Source organism: Bos indicus x Bos taurus, unplaced genomic scaffold, assembly GCF_003369695.1.
Source record: "Bos indicus x Bos taurus breed Angus x Brahman F1 hybrid unplaced genomic scaffold, Bos_hybrid_MaternalHap_v2.0 tig00011646_arrow_arrow_obj, whole genome shotgun sequence".
Taxonomy (NCBI): Eukaryota; Metazoa; Chordata; class Mammalia; order Artiodactyla; family Bovidae; genus Bos; species Bos indicus x Bos taurus.
Genome location: NW_020867870.1, coordinates 1 through 16404, shown reverse-complemented (window position 1 = coordinate 16404; position 16404 = coordinate 1). Strand labels below are relative to the sequence as shown.

Genomic DNA, 16404 nt, shown 5'->3' with positions numbered 1-16404 from the left:
CCTCCGCCATCTTGGCTCCTCCCCTAAATTATTTTATTTTGAACTTTAAGATAACCTTTACTTAATCTTGTCATCCTCTAAAAATAATGATAAGTCACTTATAATTAATGAAAATAATTCAGATATTCCACTGGAACATTGCTATTGCATGGTTTAAAATGACTTTTGCCCAAGTTTTCCACATTTGTAATTATCCTTCCTCTTTTTTGAAAATAACATTGCTTAATTATGTATAATCAAACTTGGTTGACAGCCTTATGCACAAAGTAGGCTCTCAGCTATTGACTGATGTCCTAATTTAAGGTTAATTGCAAGTGTCTGAGTAGGCTGACACAATTTAGCAGCTTGGAAACTGTGCTTTGTAAGTAAGCATAAATTATTAAAACCTTTAAACATTTAACCTTTAAATTTATCATTAAATCAACTGTAAGTTAAATTAGGGGGAAACGTTCATAGAATATTTAAAATAAAATGCACTTTGATTATTAAAATGGAGGGTAAAACTTTCAGTGTCTCATAACCGTAGCTCATTTCCTTAAATAGAGCAGTTGTTTGTGTTATATGATAAATACCTCTTATGAGTTTCACAAATTAGATTAAAACACTCTCTTTACTATGAAAAAAGTCTAAAAGATCATGGACTCTCCAGTCTTCACAGTGAACTACTACTGTACGTTTTTCTTCCACAGAGAGCTAAAAAAGGAAAACTCGAGGTGTGACTTTGTAATTTAAAAATGTATCCCTGGGGTTAAAATCTGGCAGAATTTTTAACTTACTCTACTTGTAGGTGTTGATAAAAGTTTACTTCTATTTTTGAGGTTGACCTGTGCAGCAAAAAGCTAGAACGAGCTGAACAATTGATCGGAGGCCTTGGGGGTGAGAAAACACGATGGAGCCAGACAGCTCTGGAGTTGGGGCAGCTGTACATCAACCTGACGGGGGACATCCTTGTTTCTTCAGGGGTCGTGGCTTACCTTGGAGCCTTCACATCTAACTATCGACAGGTAGGGAATACTTGTCCACCTCTAGGGTCTCCTCTTGATCCTCCTGGTACATCCAACGTTAATCTTGGATTTTTTTGTTGTTGTTGTTTGGATTTCTTGCTAAGTATGAGGGAGAAAAATGTTCGCAAGTGATTTTTAGTTGTGTATTTTAATTATTCAGTAAGTTAGCTTGGTGACAAAAAAATACTATATTAAATACTCTTATAATTGTTTTAGAATTGTTTTTGAAACAAAAGATCTACTTTAGCACATCATGTGAAATGGTAGGCCCTAGTAATAAAATTTTAGTTCTTATAAACAAGTATAAAGGTATCAGGATTTTTTTTGATGTTTTTAATCAACTACTCTCAATGAGTCTCAATAATAAATCATTTTCAAATGATTTCAGAAGCTAAAGCATCTTAAACCTTCAGTTTTAGTTTAGGAAAAGATGAGCCTGCCTAAAAACAATTGATCAGGGGCATCTTTCCTAAGAAAATAAATACCAAGTTCCCTGCTTCAAATTCCTACCCCTCTGATGAATTCTGCCTCAGTCTTATCCTTGACCCCACTCCTAACCCTACTTCTTCTCCCGGCTTTTTTCTTCCACTTTTCAGTTTCTTTCTCAATGAGACCCAGCATATTCTTCAGCTCTCTTTAGGAATACAACCCAGGACATGGCCCTTCCAAAGCAGAAGAAGGCAATGAGAATAAAGAGAAATTTGAAGCATTTGGCAATAGCTTCTGGTGTCAAGGGAGGAGAGAAAAATGAAAACCCACTTCTAAAGTGGGGCTTTGTCACTTTACAAAGCATTTGTTTTGTTCATGGTCTCAGTTGAGATTCACTTGATTTCAAGGTTTCTCTTAAGTAGGGTTGATTCTTGGAGGCCACTATTTTGGTTTGTTTGCTTGCTTTTAACCAAACTGGTTTAAATTCCTCATATTGATCATGCTTCTGTCTTCAGGCTTCTGAGTTCTTGAAGCCCTTGTCCTGGCACATGAGTTTCATATTCTTCTTAGCTTTCTGTCTTCATTTGTGTCTGAACAACTATCTACGATATAGCCTCTACATGAAAGTGAAAGAGGAGAGTGAAGAAGTTTGCTTAAAACTCAACATTCAGAAAACTAAGATCATGGCATCTGTTCCCATCACTTTATGGCAAATAGATGGGGAAACAATGGAAACAGTGACAGACTTTATTTTGGGGGGCCCCCAAATCAGTGCAGATGGTGAGTGCAGCCACAAAATTAAAAGATGCTTGCTCCTTGGAAAAAAAGCTATGACCAACCTAGACAGCATATTAAAAAGCAGAGGCATTACTTTACCAACAAAGGTTCGTCTAGTCAAAGCTATGGTTTTTCCAGTAGTCATGTATGGATGTGAGAGTTGGACCATAAAGAAAGCTGAGCACTGAAGAATTGATGCTTTTGAACTGTGGTGTTGGAGAAGACTCTTGAGAGTCCCATGGACTGCAAGGAGATCCAACCAGTCCATTCTAAAGGAGATCAGTCCTGGGTGTTCATTGGAGGGACTGATGCTGAAGCTGAAACTTCAATACTTTGGCCACCTGGTGAGAATAACCAGCTCATTGGAAAAGACCCTAATGCTGGAAAAGATTGAAGACCGGAGGAGAAGGGGATGACAGAGGATGAGATGGTTGGATGGCATCATCAACGCAATGGATGTGAGTTTGAGTAGGCTCTGGGAGTTGGTGATGGACAGGGAGGCCTGGTGTGCTGCAGTCCATGGGGTTGCAAAGAATTGAATATGACTGAGCAACCGAACTGAACTGATAGCATTGACATCTTGTAGTTCAAATAATTAACATTTAATATGACACTATTTACCTAGTCTTAGACTTGTTTGCTTGACAGTTTTAGAGCCTGAGGCTTATAATGATTAAGAAAATTGCTCATAACCACACAGCTGGTTAATGACAGAGCAGAAATGAGACTTGTCATCACCCGAATCCTCACTGAGCCCTCTTTCTACTCTTCTACGTCAACTTGGACTAATGGAAGAAGTAGCTGCAGAGCTTCCTACACTTCTCTGTTAGTCCCCACTGTACCCTGAGTGTCTGCACTGCCTCCAGTGCCATGCTGAAAGTCAGCATTCTGGGGCACCCCTCCAAATCCAGCCCTCTCCAATGACTCCTTCCAAAACACAGCATCTTGTTCTCACTCCCTAGTCACCTGCTTCCACTAGAATGAGGGCTACCAGTTGGACCACCCACACAAATGCTTCTGAAAAGCATTGAGACCAGAACTGAGACCTTGAAATTTACTGACAGAAGCAAAGCAACACTTCAGCTAGACAAAAGATCTAAGCTCATAGCTTCTTCCATGAACTCACATCCACTGTCCCCACCTCTGATTCAAGTAGACACATCATCCCATCCCATCTAAGAAGACTTGAAGGCAATTTTATCTCTTCCTTGTTTTACTGTAGCAACCTAGGCTTTTACTTATCTAGTCTCTACTGTCACTGTTCCTTCCTTTGAATTTATTCTCCACGTCCTACACTGTAATCATTTATCTCTTTCTCCTGGGTCAGGGCAGCTGGCAATTTATGCTGCATCAAAAGTTTCCCATTTGATTCTAAACACAAGGGTAATAGTAGCAACTTCAGTTCTCTACCCAGATCCCCACCTGGCTTCCTGTGCTTTCACATCAAACAACCAGTGCCTGTGGTTTACTTTGGCTGACTTCCCTTGGGTTCTTAGAACCCACTTTGCCCAGCATCCAGTCCCATCACTTCATGGGAGATAGATGGGGAAACAGTGGAAACAGTGTCAGACTTTTTTTGGGGGGGTTCAAAAATCACTGCAGATAGGGACTGCAGCCATGAAATTAAAAGACGCTTACTCCTTGGAAGGAAAGTTATGACCAACCTAGATAACATATTAAAAAGCAGAGACATTACTTTGCCAACAAAGGTTCGTCTAGTCAAGGCTATGGTTTTTCCTGTGGTCATGTATGGATATGAGAGTTGGACTGTGAAGAAGGCTGAGCGCCGAAGAATTGATGCTTTTGAACTGTGGTGTTGGAGAAGACTCTTGAGAGTCCCTTGGACTGCAAGGAGATCCAACCAGTCCATTCTGAAGGAGATCAGCCCTGGGATTTCTTTGGAAGGAATGATGCTAAAGCTGAAACTCCAGTACTTTGGCCACCTCATGCGAAGAGTTGACTCATTGGAAAAGACTCTGATGCTGGGAGGGATTGGGGGCAGGAGGATAAGGGGACGACAGAGGATGAGATGGCTGGATGGCATCACTGACTCGATGGACGTGAGTCTAGGTGAACTCCGGGAGTTGGTGATGGACAGGGAGGCCTGGCATGCTGCAATTCATGGGGTCGCAAAGAGTCGGACATGACTGAGCGACTGAACTGAACTGGAGAGCTAAAATTGCCTGGGAATTTACTTCCCTTTGAGATGGGCCTTAATGAAAGACAGATGTGAGAGCCTGAAGGTCTGTCTCCCTTCCTTCTGGTTGACACAAATCCATGGAATAACTTACACCCACTATAGGATAAAGCTGAAACTACCTGTGCAGAACTTTGGCCAATCCACCACCTTTTATTGGCTTCTTCCCCATCCTTATACTGACTCTCTTAATATCTCTTCCTTAATAAATCACTGCGGGGAGCCAGCAGGAGGCTTTCCGCCCGTGGCAAAGGTCGTGAGGAAGGAGGCTCGACATACGCAAAGGCGGGATTGAGCCTCAGGAGTCCCCCTGGAAATCCTCGAGCATCTACCCCCATAACCAGAGCCTGCCTACTTTACTACTTTGTGCTCTCACCTACACCTCTGACTTTACGGGGGGTTGTCCCCCACCACCTCTTTCGGAGAAGGAGTTAACTTAGAGCTCCAGTTAATAATAATTCCTGGGCATGACAGGAGTGTTCCAAACTTACAAACTCCTCTGAAGGTTCTCTAGCCTGCCTGACAGGCTTGTCCGGCCACATGTGATTGCTCACAGCCTCCCAACCGTGAGAGGCACGAGATGCTTTAAACCTTCTAAAAACAGGTTCCTTAGAAAAGTTAGAAAACCATTAGTATAAGTATAGTGGGCTGATTAGAAATTGTATTGGTGAAGGGTTTTTCATTTGTTGAGCCAATGTTTGTTGCTAAGACTCCACATCCCCTGCCCTTATACACATTAATGAATATATAGAAGAAATAAGTATTAACCTTTGATATAAATCACGTTAGACCTTAGGCTAAGTAAATTATTTCCTTAACTAAAACCCACTACACCCTCACCCTATAGGAATGTAACTTTATTTGGGTGGCGTCTGTTTTAAGAATAATCACCCCTGGAGAAATAAGTGTTGACTGACTGCTGTCACAAGGAGAGGGTCATAAATTGTCAGCAGGCCCCCCTGGCCAGAAGATGATGTAACACCCCTAATACCTCTGTATACATTTGTATGAAGCACCTGACTTTGATAAAAGTCAGTACTGCTGACCCTGTGTGACTTTTGTATAACATCTCAGTGTATAAAAACAGACTCTGGAAAATAAAGAATTGGGATCAGTTCCTCGAAAGACTGGTCTCCCCATGTCTCTCTCTCTCTCAAACTCTGGCTGAGTCTCCATCTGGAGTGCAGAGCTCGCCATGCTTACTAACTTTGCCTGGGCTTCTAAGATCCAACCAGGGAGGCCTCAGTGTCTCCTCTCCTTCGGGAGAATGGAAGGACACCTGCGGCCTACGTAAGTGGTGCAAGCTTCTTGTCTTGAAGTTTTATTGGTTTCCCGCGTAAACCGAGCTACTCAGCCTCTTTTCTCCACTGAATTTTCCTGCTGAGCTATCCTCATTCTATTACTCTTTATATCTCTAATTAATATTTAAATAAGTCGCCGACACCGTCCCCGCTTCGAATACCCTGGATCAGCTGGGGCTGGACCCCGACAAATCACTTCACGTAAATCTTCATGTCAGAGTCTGCTACTAGGAAACCCAAGTGAGGCAAAAGGCTTTAAAACAATCTTGGTTTTTTTATTTTTTCACTCTAACATCAAAGGTTTTGGATACCAAGAGCCCATAGTAAGTAGCTACAGCCCCTCTGTCCAGTCTTGAACCTGAGTAGTTGTCAATTATTCATCCACCCTTTTAGATTTTCTAGTACTCCTCATGATAAAATGTAGAAAATTCCAATTCTCCTGACATTACTGGGGCCACATGTTTGATTGTAATGCCCATGCCAGTCTCAAAGACAAAATTCTACGTTGCTGTAAGGACATACAGGCCCTGGAGTTGAATTAATTTGAACTTTTCTTTTTTTTTGGGGGGGGGGGACGTTTAAAATTGATTTTTAATGTTAATTTTTCTTTTTCTTAAATTAATTAATTTATTTATTTTACTTTACAATATTGAATTGGTTTTGCCATTCATCAACATGCATCCGCCATGGGTGTACACGTGTTCCCCATCCTGAACCCCCCTCCCACGTCCCTTTCCATACCATCCCTCTGGGTCATCCAGTGCACCAGCCCCAAGCTTCGTGTATCCTGCATCGAACCTGGACTGGCGATTCGTTTCTTATATGATATTATACATGTTTTAATTTGAAATTTTAAAGAGATCTTTTCCCTACCGATAATCAAAGTCAAAACTGCTCTGGTGGTGGTACATACTTTCACCAAATTGTTGTTCAGTCACTCAGTCACATCTGACTTTTTGTGACCCCATGGACTGCAGCACACCAGTTTCCCTGTCCTTCACCATCTCCTGGAGCTTGCTCAAACTCATGTCCATTGAGTTGGTGATGCCATTCAACCATCTTGTCCTCTGTTGTCCCCTTCTCCTCTTTCCTTCAATCTTTCCCAGCATCAGGGGCTTTTCTAAGGAGTTGGCTCTTCACATTAGGTGGCCAAAACATTGGAACTTCAGCTTCAGCATCAGTCCTTCCAATGAATATTCAGGGTTGATTTCCTTTAGGATTGACTGGTTTGATCTCCTTGCTGTACAAGAGACTCTCAAGAGTCTTCCCCAACACCACGGTTCAAAAGCATCAATTCTTCAGTGTTCAGCCATCTTTATGGTCTGACTCTCACATCCATACATGACTATTGGAAAAGCCATAGCTTTGACTATATGGACCTTTGTCAGGAAAGTAATGTCTGCTTTTTAATACACCATCTAGGTTTGTGATAGCTTTTCTTCCAAACAAGATATCACCCTGAATGGTCAGTTTTCCATTTCCACCATCTATTTTGCCACCTGATTATTAGCCAGGGTTCTTGGCTTGTATTTTTATGTGCTCGTTCAGAGGCCCTCATGTTAATTTAACTTATTCTCTGCTGCTACATTCCTATAGATGTTGAATTGAGCCACTTAAATTTCTAACCAGAGTTCATCTGTGATGACATACTATACCTGTCAACTGTGGCTCAGACCATGAACTCCTTATTGCCAAATTCAGACTGAAATTGAAGAAAGTAGGGAAAACCACTAGACCATTCAGGTATGACCTAAATCAAATCCCTTATGATTATACAGTGGAATTGAGAAATAGATTTAAGGGCCTAGATCTGATAGATAGAGTGCCTGATGAACTATGGAATGAGGTTCATGACATTGTACAGGAGACAGGGATCAAGACCATTCCCATGGAAAAGAAATGCAAAAAAGCCAAATGGCTGTCTGGGGAGGCCTTACAAATAGCTGTGAAAAGAAGAGAAGCAAAAAGCAAAGGAGAAAAGGAAAGATATAAACATCTGAAAGCAGAGTTCCAAAGAATAGCAAGAAGAGATAAGAAAGCCTTCTTCAGCGATCAATGCAAAGAAATAGAGGAAAACAACAGAATGGGAAAGACTAGGGATCTCTTCAAGAAAATCAGAGATACCAAAGGAACATTTCATGCAAAGATGAGCTCAATAAAGGACAGAAATGGTATGGACCTAACAGAAGCAGAAGATATTAAGAAGAGATGGCAAGAATACACAGAAGAACTGTACAAAAAAGATCTTCATGACCCAGATAATCACGATGGTGTGATCACTGACCTAGAGCCAGACATCCTGGAATGTGAAGTCAAGCGGGCCTTAGAAAGCAGCACTACGAACAAAGCTAGTGGAGGTGATGGAATTCCAGTTGAGCTTATTCCAAATCCTGAAAGATGATGCTGTGAAAGTGCTGCATTCAATATGCCAGCAAATTTGGAAAACTCAGCAGTGGCCACAGGACTGGAAAAGGTCAGTTTTCATTCCAATCCCAAAGAAAGGCAATGCCAAAGAATGCTCAAACTACCACACAATTGCACTCATCTCACACGCTAGTAAAGTAATGCTCAAAATTCTCCAAGCCAGGCTTCAGCAATACGTGAACCATGAACTTCCTGATGTTCAAGCTGGTTTTAGAAAAGGCCGAGGAACCAGAGATCAAATTGCCAACATTCGCTGGATCATAGAAAAAGCAAGGGAGTTCCAGAAAAACATCTATTTCTGCTTTATTGACTATGCCAAAGCCTTTGACTGTGTGGATCACAATAAACTGTGGAAAATTCTGAAAGGGATGGGAATACCAGACCACGTGATCTGCCTCTTGAGAAATTTGTCTGCAGGTCAGGAAGCAACAGTTAGAACTGGACATGGAACAACAGACTGGTTCCAAATAGGAAAAGGAGTTCGTCAAGGCTGTATATTGTCACCCTGTTTATTTAACTTATATGCAGAGTACATCATGAGAAACGCTGGACTGGAAGAAGCACAAGCTGGAATCAAGATTGCCGGGAGAAATATCAATAACCTCAGATATGCAGATGACACCACTCTTATGGCAGAAAGTGAAGAGGAACTAAAAACCCTCTTGATGAAAGTGAAAGAGGAGAGTGAAAAAGTTGGCTTAAGGCTCAACATTCCAAAAATGAAGATCATGGCATCCGGTCCCATCACTTCATGGGAAATAAAAAACGCAGACGATACTTAGTAAGTATTCAATAGTGTGCTGTCTTAACTCAATCTTGAATCATGATTAACAACTCTGAATTCCCCTTTATAGGCAGTTTGCTAAGCCCTCACCTCAACCATTTGCCTTATCAGGCTATGATAATCCTGGGTTACAATAGGCACATACCCAACTTCCAGAGGGCTTCCCTTGTGGCTCAGCTGGTAAAGAATACACCTGCAATGTGGGAGACCTGGGTTCAATTCCTGGGTTGGGAAGATTCCCTGGAGAAGGGAAAGGCTACCCCCTCTAGTATTCTGGCCTGGAGAATTCCATGGACTATATCGTCCATGGACTCACAAGAAGTCGGACACGACTGAGTGACTTTCACTTTCACAACTTCCAGAGACCCCCCAGATACCTAGTCCCTTCTTCCCAGTGCCTGTGGAACTACTCCAGAGACCAGTCCTCAGGAAGCCCAGGAAACCTAGCCAACTCCACACCACTCTGCTTGACATTTGTAAACTGCCCCCTGCAGTTCAAGCTCACTATTACCCTGTGTCAGGTATAGCCTCCTGTTAGGGAGGTTTCTCTTATTTGGAGCTTTGAGTAATGGAGTTCTGCCTCTCATCTAATGAGTGACTTTATGTTGTGTCCCACCATCCAAGAAAGCCTTAATCATACCTAAGATCATATAATTATGACAGAAAAGCCTGGTAGGAAACACTTTAATCAAAACAAAAGTATCATCTATAAATGGACAGTGTGAAATTCTGTGCCATGGATGGGCTGCAGTGAGAAGAACACAGTATCATTTTGTCGATATTCCTGACAAAGGTTCATAATCTGAATTGACTCTTGAGAGAACATCACACAGACGCAGCTGTGGGCCATTCTAGGGAATAACCAGGTAATCAAGGTCATGAAAGGCATCAATTGTCCCCAAACCATCATAGCGTTTTCATGTACCAAAGGAATATTGGTCCAATCTACTCAGCAGGAACCTGAGGGAGATGGTAGTACCTACCATGCCCTCTTGGCTAGGCACACACTTGGCACACACAGCATCTTTATTTGCCCATGGACTGGTATCAATACCACATATATATGCCCCTTCCTAACCTATTTTCTCTCCAGTCATATTTTTCACTATTTCTGAACCCTTTGGTCTGTAACCTCATATTGGACCTTGATTTCTGATTTTCTGAGTATGAACCTAAGCTTGATGCACCATTTTGTATTCTTGAGCATCCTAGCACACTGTGCCCAGGTAGGGTAAGCAAAACTCCAGTGTGTGGCCTGATTCTTATTTGTGCCTAAGAGCCCAGCTATAGTCCCACCCCCAGAATAAGTGAGAGTCTGATACAGATGTTTTCTGTGTCCCCTACTGGTTCAAATTGGATTTACTTTCGTACCACAATATTATAGTAATATTGACTTCATAACTTAAAGAAAATATATAGAAAAACATGGTAACCTCCATCTACTTTGTCAAATGAAGCTTTAGAATCATAATTGGCAATTATTTTTTCCATATATGAAGTTCTGAATTCACTAGTAAGTGATCTATCTAAATTTTACCTTAACAGTAGATATAATTTTCATTTGAATACATAGTAGAGCTTCTGAATTATAATTTTACTTAAAAATATGATGAACACAAATCAACTTTAAGGTAGTTTCAACCATGATTTGTTGGCTCAAAGTATAATTGAGGATTTTACAAAACAGCCTCATTTTTATATCTCTTTGTGTATGTCTCAAAGAACCAAATCAAGGAGTGGACAAATTTGTGCAAAAGAAGAGATATCCCCTGCTCTGAAGATTATTCCCTTATGAATATCCTGGGAGAAGCAGTGACAATTCGAGCCTGGAATATTGCTGGATTACCTTCTGACTCATTTTCTATTGATAATGGGATTATCATAATGTAAGGAAATATTTTTTTCTCACAAATGTTCTCTGTCAATCAGTAGATTTGTTTATCTGTATACCTTTTTTTAATGCAGCTAGTAAACTTTTATAGTATTGAAAAAAATTGCTTAATAGTTAAATTAAATATGGATGAGCACATCCTTCTCCAATTAATGTTGGAGCAGTTGAGTATTGGAGACAGTAGTAATTAAACTAAAAACCACAGATGACTTTTGCTTAATTTTTAATCAATTTTTAGCAAATAGCGCAAAAACCCTGCCATAAGTGAATGAAGTCCCAAATTTTATTCTCATAGAACACAGGGTTTGGTTATTGTAGGTTAATGAAACATCCAGGGGTAAGTTGTGGTGATGATGTCTTAGTCCCTGCTGGGTGTGGGACCACCTTAAGTGGTATGGATATATTTCTGGGTCCTGGACTGACTGGGGCTTTTCAAAAAGTGGTGCTATTCCTAGAATCTCCTGGTTAGTAAATAAAACCCATGGAGATGAGGTTGGGAGAATACTGGAGGCTCATCCATCCTTACCTTTCCTTGGGGTCTTGCCTTTCAGTAGCCAAGAACTTCACTCTGCCCTACTGTAAGGACAACTATTAATTGTGTTATGTTCAAGGTCACATTATGAAGGGTCTTCTGTCACTGGGCCAGTCTTCTTGGAGGTTTTAGCATGTTAGGAATAGCACAAGTAAACCATCAGTAGCAAACATTCGGTTTTGGTCTTACATGTTTTGATTAGTTGTTAGTTTACTACTGATAAAATACTTGATATGATATTACTTAAAGTAAAAATGGTTGAGGCATGTAAATGTTTAAAACAGAATTAGCCACCATGGGTAAAAAACCAGTTATTACTGTTTTTAATGAGTAATATTTATGAAATTATTCTACAAATTAAAATTATAGTGAACAAATTTCTTAACTGTTCAGCAAATGATCCTGACGTATGGATTTTTATAGCATTTATTTACTGGATTATTGTAAAAGGACTAAACTTTCCCAGGAAATACTACTCAGCCACAAAAAAGATGAAATCCTGCACTTGTAACAACATGGATGGACCTTGAGGGTATTATGCTAAGTGAAATAAGTCAGATGGAAAAAGACAAATACTGTATGTTTTCACTCCTATGTGAAATATTAAATAAGTAAGTAGATCAATAATAAACAAACAAGCAAACACATGGATACAGAGAGCAAAGTGGTTACCAGAGAGGAAGGGGTGTGAGGGGAAGGTGAGATAGGTAAAGGGAATCAAAGGTTTGGTAGTGAATGGAAACTAATCCTTTGGTGGTGAGCATCCTGCAGAAGTCAAAATGTAATATTATACAAGTACAATGATAATAAAATTTTATTTTAAAAATTTCGGTAGAAATATAAAGAAGTCTACCTTTACCTTGTCCAGCTGGACCGATTATCTTCAGCCTCAATAATAGTCCAGTTGTTGTTGCTGCTGCTGCTGCTGTTTCCCTCTCAGAAAAAACCTTTGCTCTTCTCAAACGGTTGTGAAAATAATTGATAATGTCCCATGTAGTAGTAGTTATGCATTTATTATTTTGGTTTGTGATTTATATTCCTTTGTTCTACCTATAGGACATCTAAACCTATTCCTATAACTGTTATCTATTCAGTGGAGAATAATACACTTGTTAGTTTCCAGCAAATAACTACCCTTTCTTTTAGGTCCAGTCATATTTCATAATACTGGAACTGTTGATGAGTATTTCCACTTTTAAGATTCCAAATCTTTCAGTGATTATTTTTCAAGATGAACTCCCATTTCAGGAAGTAGAAAATAGTTTTAATGAGCCATAACCCTACGTGTTTGCTATTTGTTTGTAAAGTGTTGTATTCTTAGCAAGAAGTAATGGTAGAAACCTTACTAAGAAGGAAATAGTAACATTTTTCATTCTTGGTTTTTTTTGTCAATGATTTTGGTAATCTTTTACTGAGAGGTTTCAGGAAAATAGGTTAAGGGTGATCATTTTGAGGGTCTCCCAAGTGACTCAACGGTAAAGAATCCATCTGCCAGTGTAGGAGATACAGGTTTTTATCCCTGACTGGGAAGATTTCCTGTAGTAGGAAATGACAATAGGCTCCAGGATTCTTGCCTGGAAAATTTCTTGACAAAAGAGCCTGGCGGGCTACAGCCCAAAAGGGTCACAAAGATTCGGACACAACTGAGGGAGTGAGTGCGCATGCTTGAATCATTTTGAAGTGTCAGATAAGTGTTCCTTGTCAGTGTCTTCTTCCTTCCCCAGAGATACTTACTTGATAATAGTATCTAATACAGAGCACTTACTAAAGACCTGATTTGTGTTAGATACTTTTCACATACTACTCAGCTGAAGGAGGAGTCAATAATTTAGGAAACTGGAAGAATATATAAAATTTGGACAAGTTAGAACATACTTAACTTTTAGAGCTACTTGACACTTGAAGGTCCTTGGCTGATCAGAATTTCAAGGACTAGTGATAACACTGAATGTAATTGGATAATATCTGAATGTTTCACAGGGAAAGTATTGGGATTATTTAGCAGTTTGGTGAGTAGGTCATACCTATATCCAATATAACTCTGCTTCTAAAAAATGTCTTTAAGTTTTAATTTCTACAGGAGTCAGATAAATTAGGTTTATTTCAGCAGCAATAATAACTGAGAAGAACACCCACCTTTATTTGTCTGTTTTGATCTAATTTGTGTATGTATGTGTGTGTGTGTAAAGAGGAAAACAGCAAAATCCTTTGAAATGCACCACTGCTATATATCTAAATTCCTTCTTCCATGCAGACTGCATATATCATCATGTTGTTCAGTCACTAAGTCGTGTCTGACTGTTTGTGACCCCATGGACTGCAGCATGCCAGGCTTCCCTGTCCTTCACTATCTCTCAGAGTTTTCTCAAACTCATGTCCATTGAGTTGATGATGCCATCCAACCATGGTGGTGGTTGATATCATTGAAATTAGATGTAACAGATTATTATTTTTCTGTTTTTACATCTGATTTTTTGTTGCCCTCTTCCCCATTTCTTGTTATTTTAGAATATTTGAATGATCCACCATTTTTAGTACCCCATTTTTATTAATCAATTTTAACTATACTACCTTGCATTATTTTTCAGTACAAATTTTCACAATCTATCTAGAGATGTTATACATTCAGTTAAAACGTAGACGCCTTGTACTGTACAAGTCCCCTCCACCCTTCCCCTGATTATGCTATTGTAGTCATAAGTATTGGAGAAGGCAATGGCACCCCACTCCCAGTACTTTTGCCTGGAAAATCCCCTGGATGGAGGAGCCTGTAGGCTGCAGTCCACGGGGTCGCTAGAGTCGGACACGACTGAGCGACTTCACTTTCACTTTCACTTTCATGCATTGGAGAAGGAAATGGCAACCCACTCTAGTGTTCTTGCCTGGAGAATCCCAGGGACAGGGAAGCCTGGTGTGCTGTCGTCTCTGGGGTCGCACAGAATCAGGACACGACTGAAGCAACTTAGTAGCAGTCATATGTGTTACATGCATTGAAACTCTGCCCGTCCACACACACTCAGTGTTTTGCCTCAGTATTCATATACATTTGAAAGAACTTAAGAGGGGGAAATAGCTGTTGTATTTACCATTTTGGTCCTCATTTATTTCTAAAGTTCACTGTAGCATCATTTCCCCTAAGGGTGAAGAACTTTAGCATAGCATCTGTTTAGAGTAGATCTGCTGGCCCATAATTTTGAGAACATCTTCATTTTGCCTTTATTCTTAAAGGATTATTTTCGGTGGACATGGAATGCTGGGTTGACCGTTCTTTTCTTTCAACACTTTAAATATGTTTTACTGTGTTCTTGTTCCATGATTTCTGATATAAAATCTGCAGTCTTTTGAATAATTGACATCTAAATGTAATATATCATTACTCTCTGATGCTTTAAAAATATATTTTTTTCAAATCTTTGGTTCTCAGCAGTTTGATTATAATGAGGCTGGGTGTGGGTGGGGTTTTTTGGTTTTTTAGTTTCTCCTTTTCAGAATTGAGTTTTGTGAAGCTGTGAATTTACGTGTTTCACTGAATTTAGGCAAGTTCAACAGTTTTTTAAAATATGTTTTCCACACCAATCTGTTTCTTCTTTCTAGCCCAAATGACATAGAACATTAAACCTTTTAATATTTTCTCACAAGTCTTTGAGACTCTATTTCTTTTTTTACTATCCTTTTTATTATTCAAATAGGATAATTTTTATTCATAAGTCATCAAGTTCACTGATTGTCTACTATTGAGTTCTTACAGTGAAATTTTTATTTCAGATATTTTCCTTTTCAGTTCTAAAATTTTCATATGATCTTGTCATACTTTCTATTTATCTGCTAGAATACCTCTTTCCATTTGTTTTTAAAAGTACTCACCTTTACCAAATGAAGTGTTGTTATAATAACTGCTTTAAAGGGTTCTTTTTTGAAGTCAAATTTATCGTTGCTTTCCTTTATTCCTTTTTTTTTAATATAAATTTATTTATTTTAACTGGAGGCTAGTTACTTTACAATATTGTATTGGTTTTGCCATACATCAACATGAATCTGCCACGGGTGTTTGAGAATTAGTCACATTCTGGTGCTTTGTATATTGAGTAATTTTGGATTGAATCCTGTAATAGCAGCATGAACAGGTTATGACACCCCTCAGACTCTAGGCACAACAGAGGTCCCCTTTTCCAGCTCTTCTATCCAGATAGAGAGATTTTCACTCAGTGTTTTGGGTGACCGCATCACCAGCGCTCTGCTGTGGTAATGCTGTAATGTGGGAGGGCTGACCTGCGGGCAGGGGAGAGAGAACAGAGAGATCCCCTCAGTGCTCTCTGGCTCACGCGTGATTATTTTCTCAGTCTTCTGTTTTGAGTTTCTGCTACCTGTGCCTGCTGCACGGATCCCTGCATTAGGCCTATTCTCAGATCAAAACCAGAAGACAGAAAACACACACATGCACGCACACATGTACAAGAAGGTCACCACTCCCTTATCCGTCATTCCTCAAGCTTTAACTTTTCTTCCGTTCACTTCTTATTACTTACTTTTTAAATCTGCAAATAGTTGATTTTTGTATTTTGTCCTACTGTCTTCAGTGTAATCAGTGACAGATACAGGCTTTAATGAACTTCACCAGGTGGTCAACACCAGAAGTCCTTTCTTCTGATTTTGAGATGGTGTTCTTTGGACCAGTATTCTTCATTCAGGTGTAATCTCTTATAAACTGTTCATTTTTAGAATGTGTTAACTTGTATGGTCTTTATCAGAGATTTTTTTTTTTGCTATTGCCACTTCAGTGGATTATCACATGCAAATTTTATTTGATTTAGGGAAAGAGGATAAAAAAGAGTCAGCATGGTTCCTCCCTCAGGATATATAATAGTGAATGATGCAGCTAATAAATTATAGAATTACCATAATAAATATCATTATAGGGAAGTACATAAAATAAATATGGATGAATGGCTAAAGAAGTTCCATGACCAAAGATATCAAGACAGGCTTTGTGGACTGATAGCATTTGAGTTTGCCATGAAATGTAGGTAGTACTTGAACATGAGAGGATGGGAAAAGGTACATTTTG

At 39.6% G+C, this 16404-nt stretch overlaps 1 protein-coding gene across 1 annotated transcript; it reads left to right on the top strand.

The window, feature by feature from the left end:
• The first annotated feature begins 490 nt into the window (after nucleotides 1-490).
• On the top strand, nucleotides 491-10806 carry LOC113889245 (dynein heavy chain 7, axonemal-like). Its single transcript, XM_027535999.1, has 4 exons — nucleotides 491-497; nucleotides 583-713; nucleotides 819-1004; nucleotides 10639-10806. Exons 1-4 carry the CDS (start codon nucleotides 491-493, stop codon nucleotides 10804-10806), a joined length of 492 nt encoding a protein of 163 aa, XP_027391800.1.
• The last annotated feature ends 5598 nt before the right edge of the window (nucleotides 10807-16404 follow it).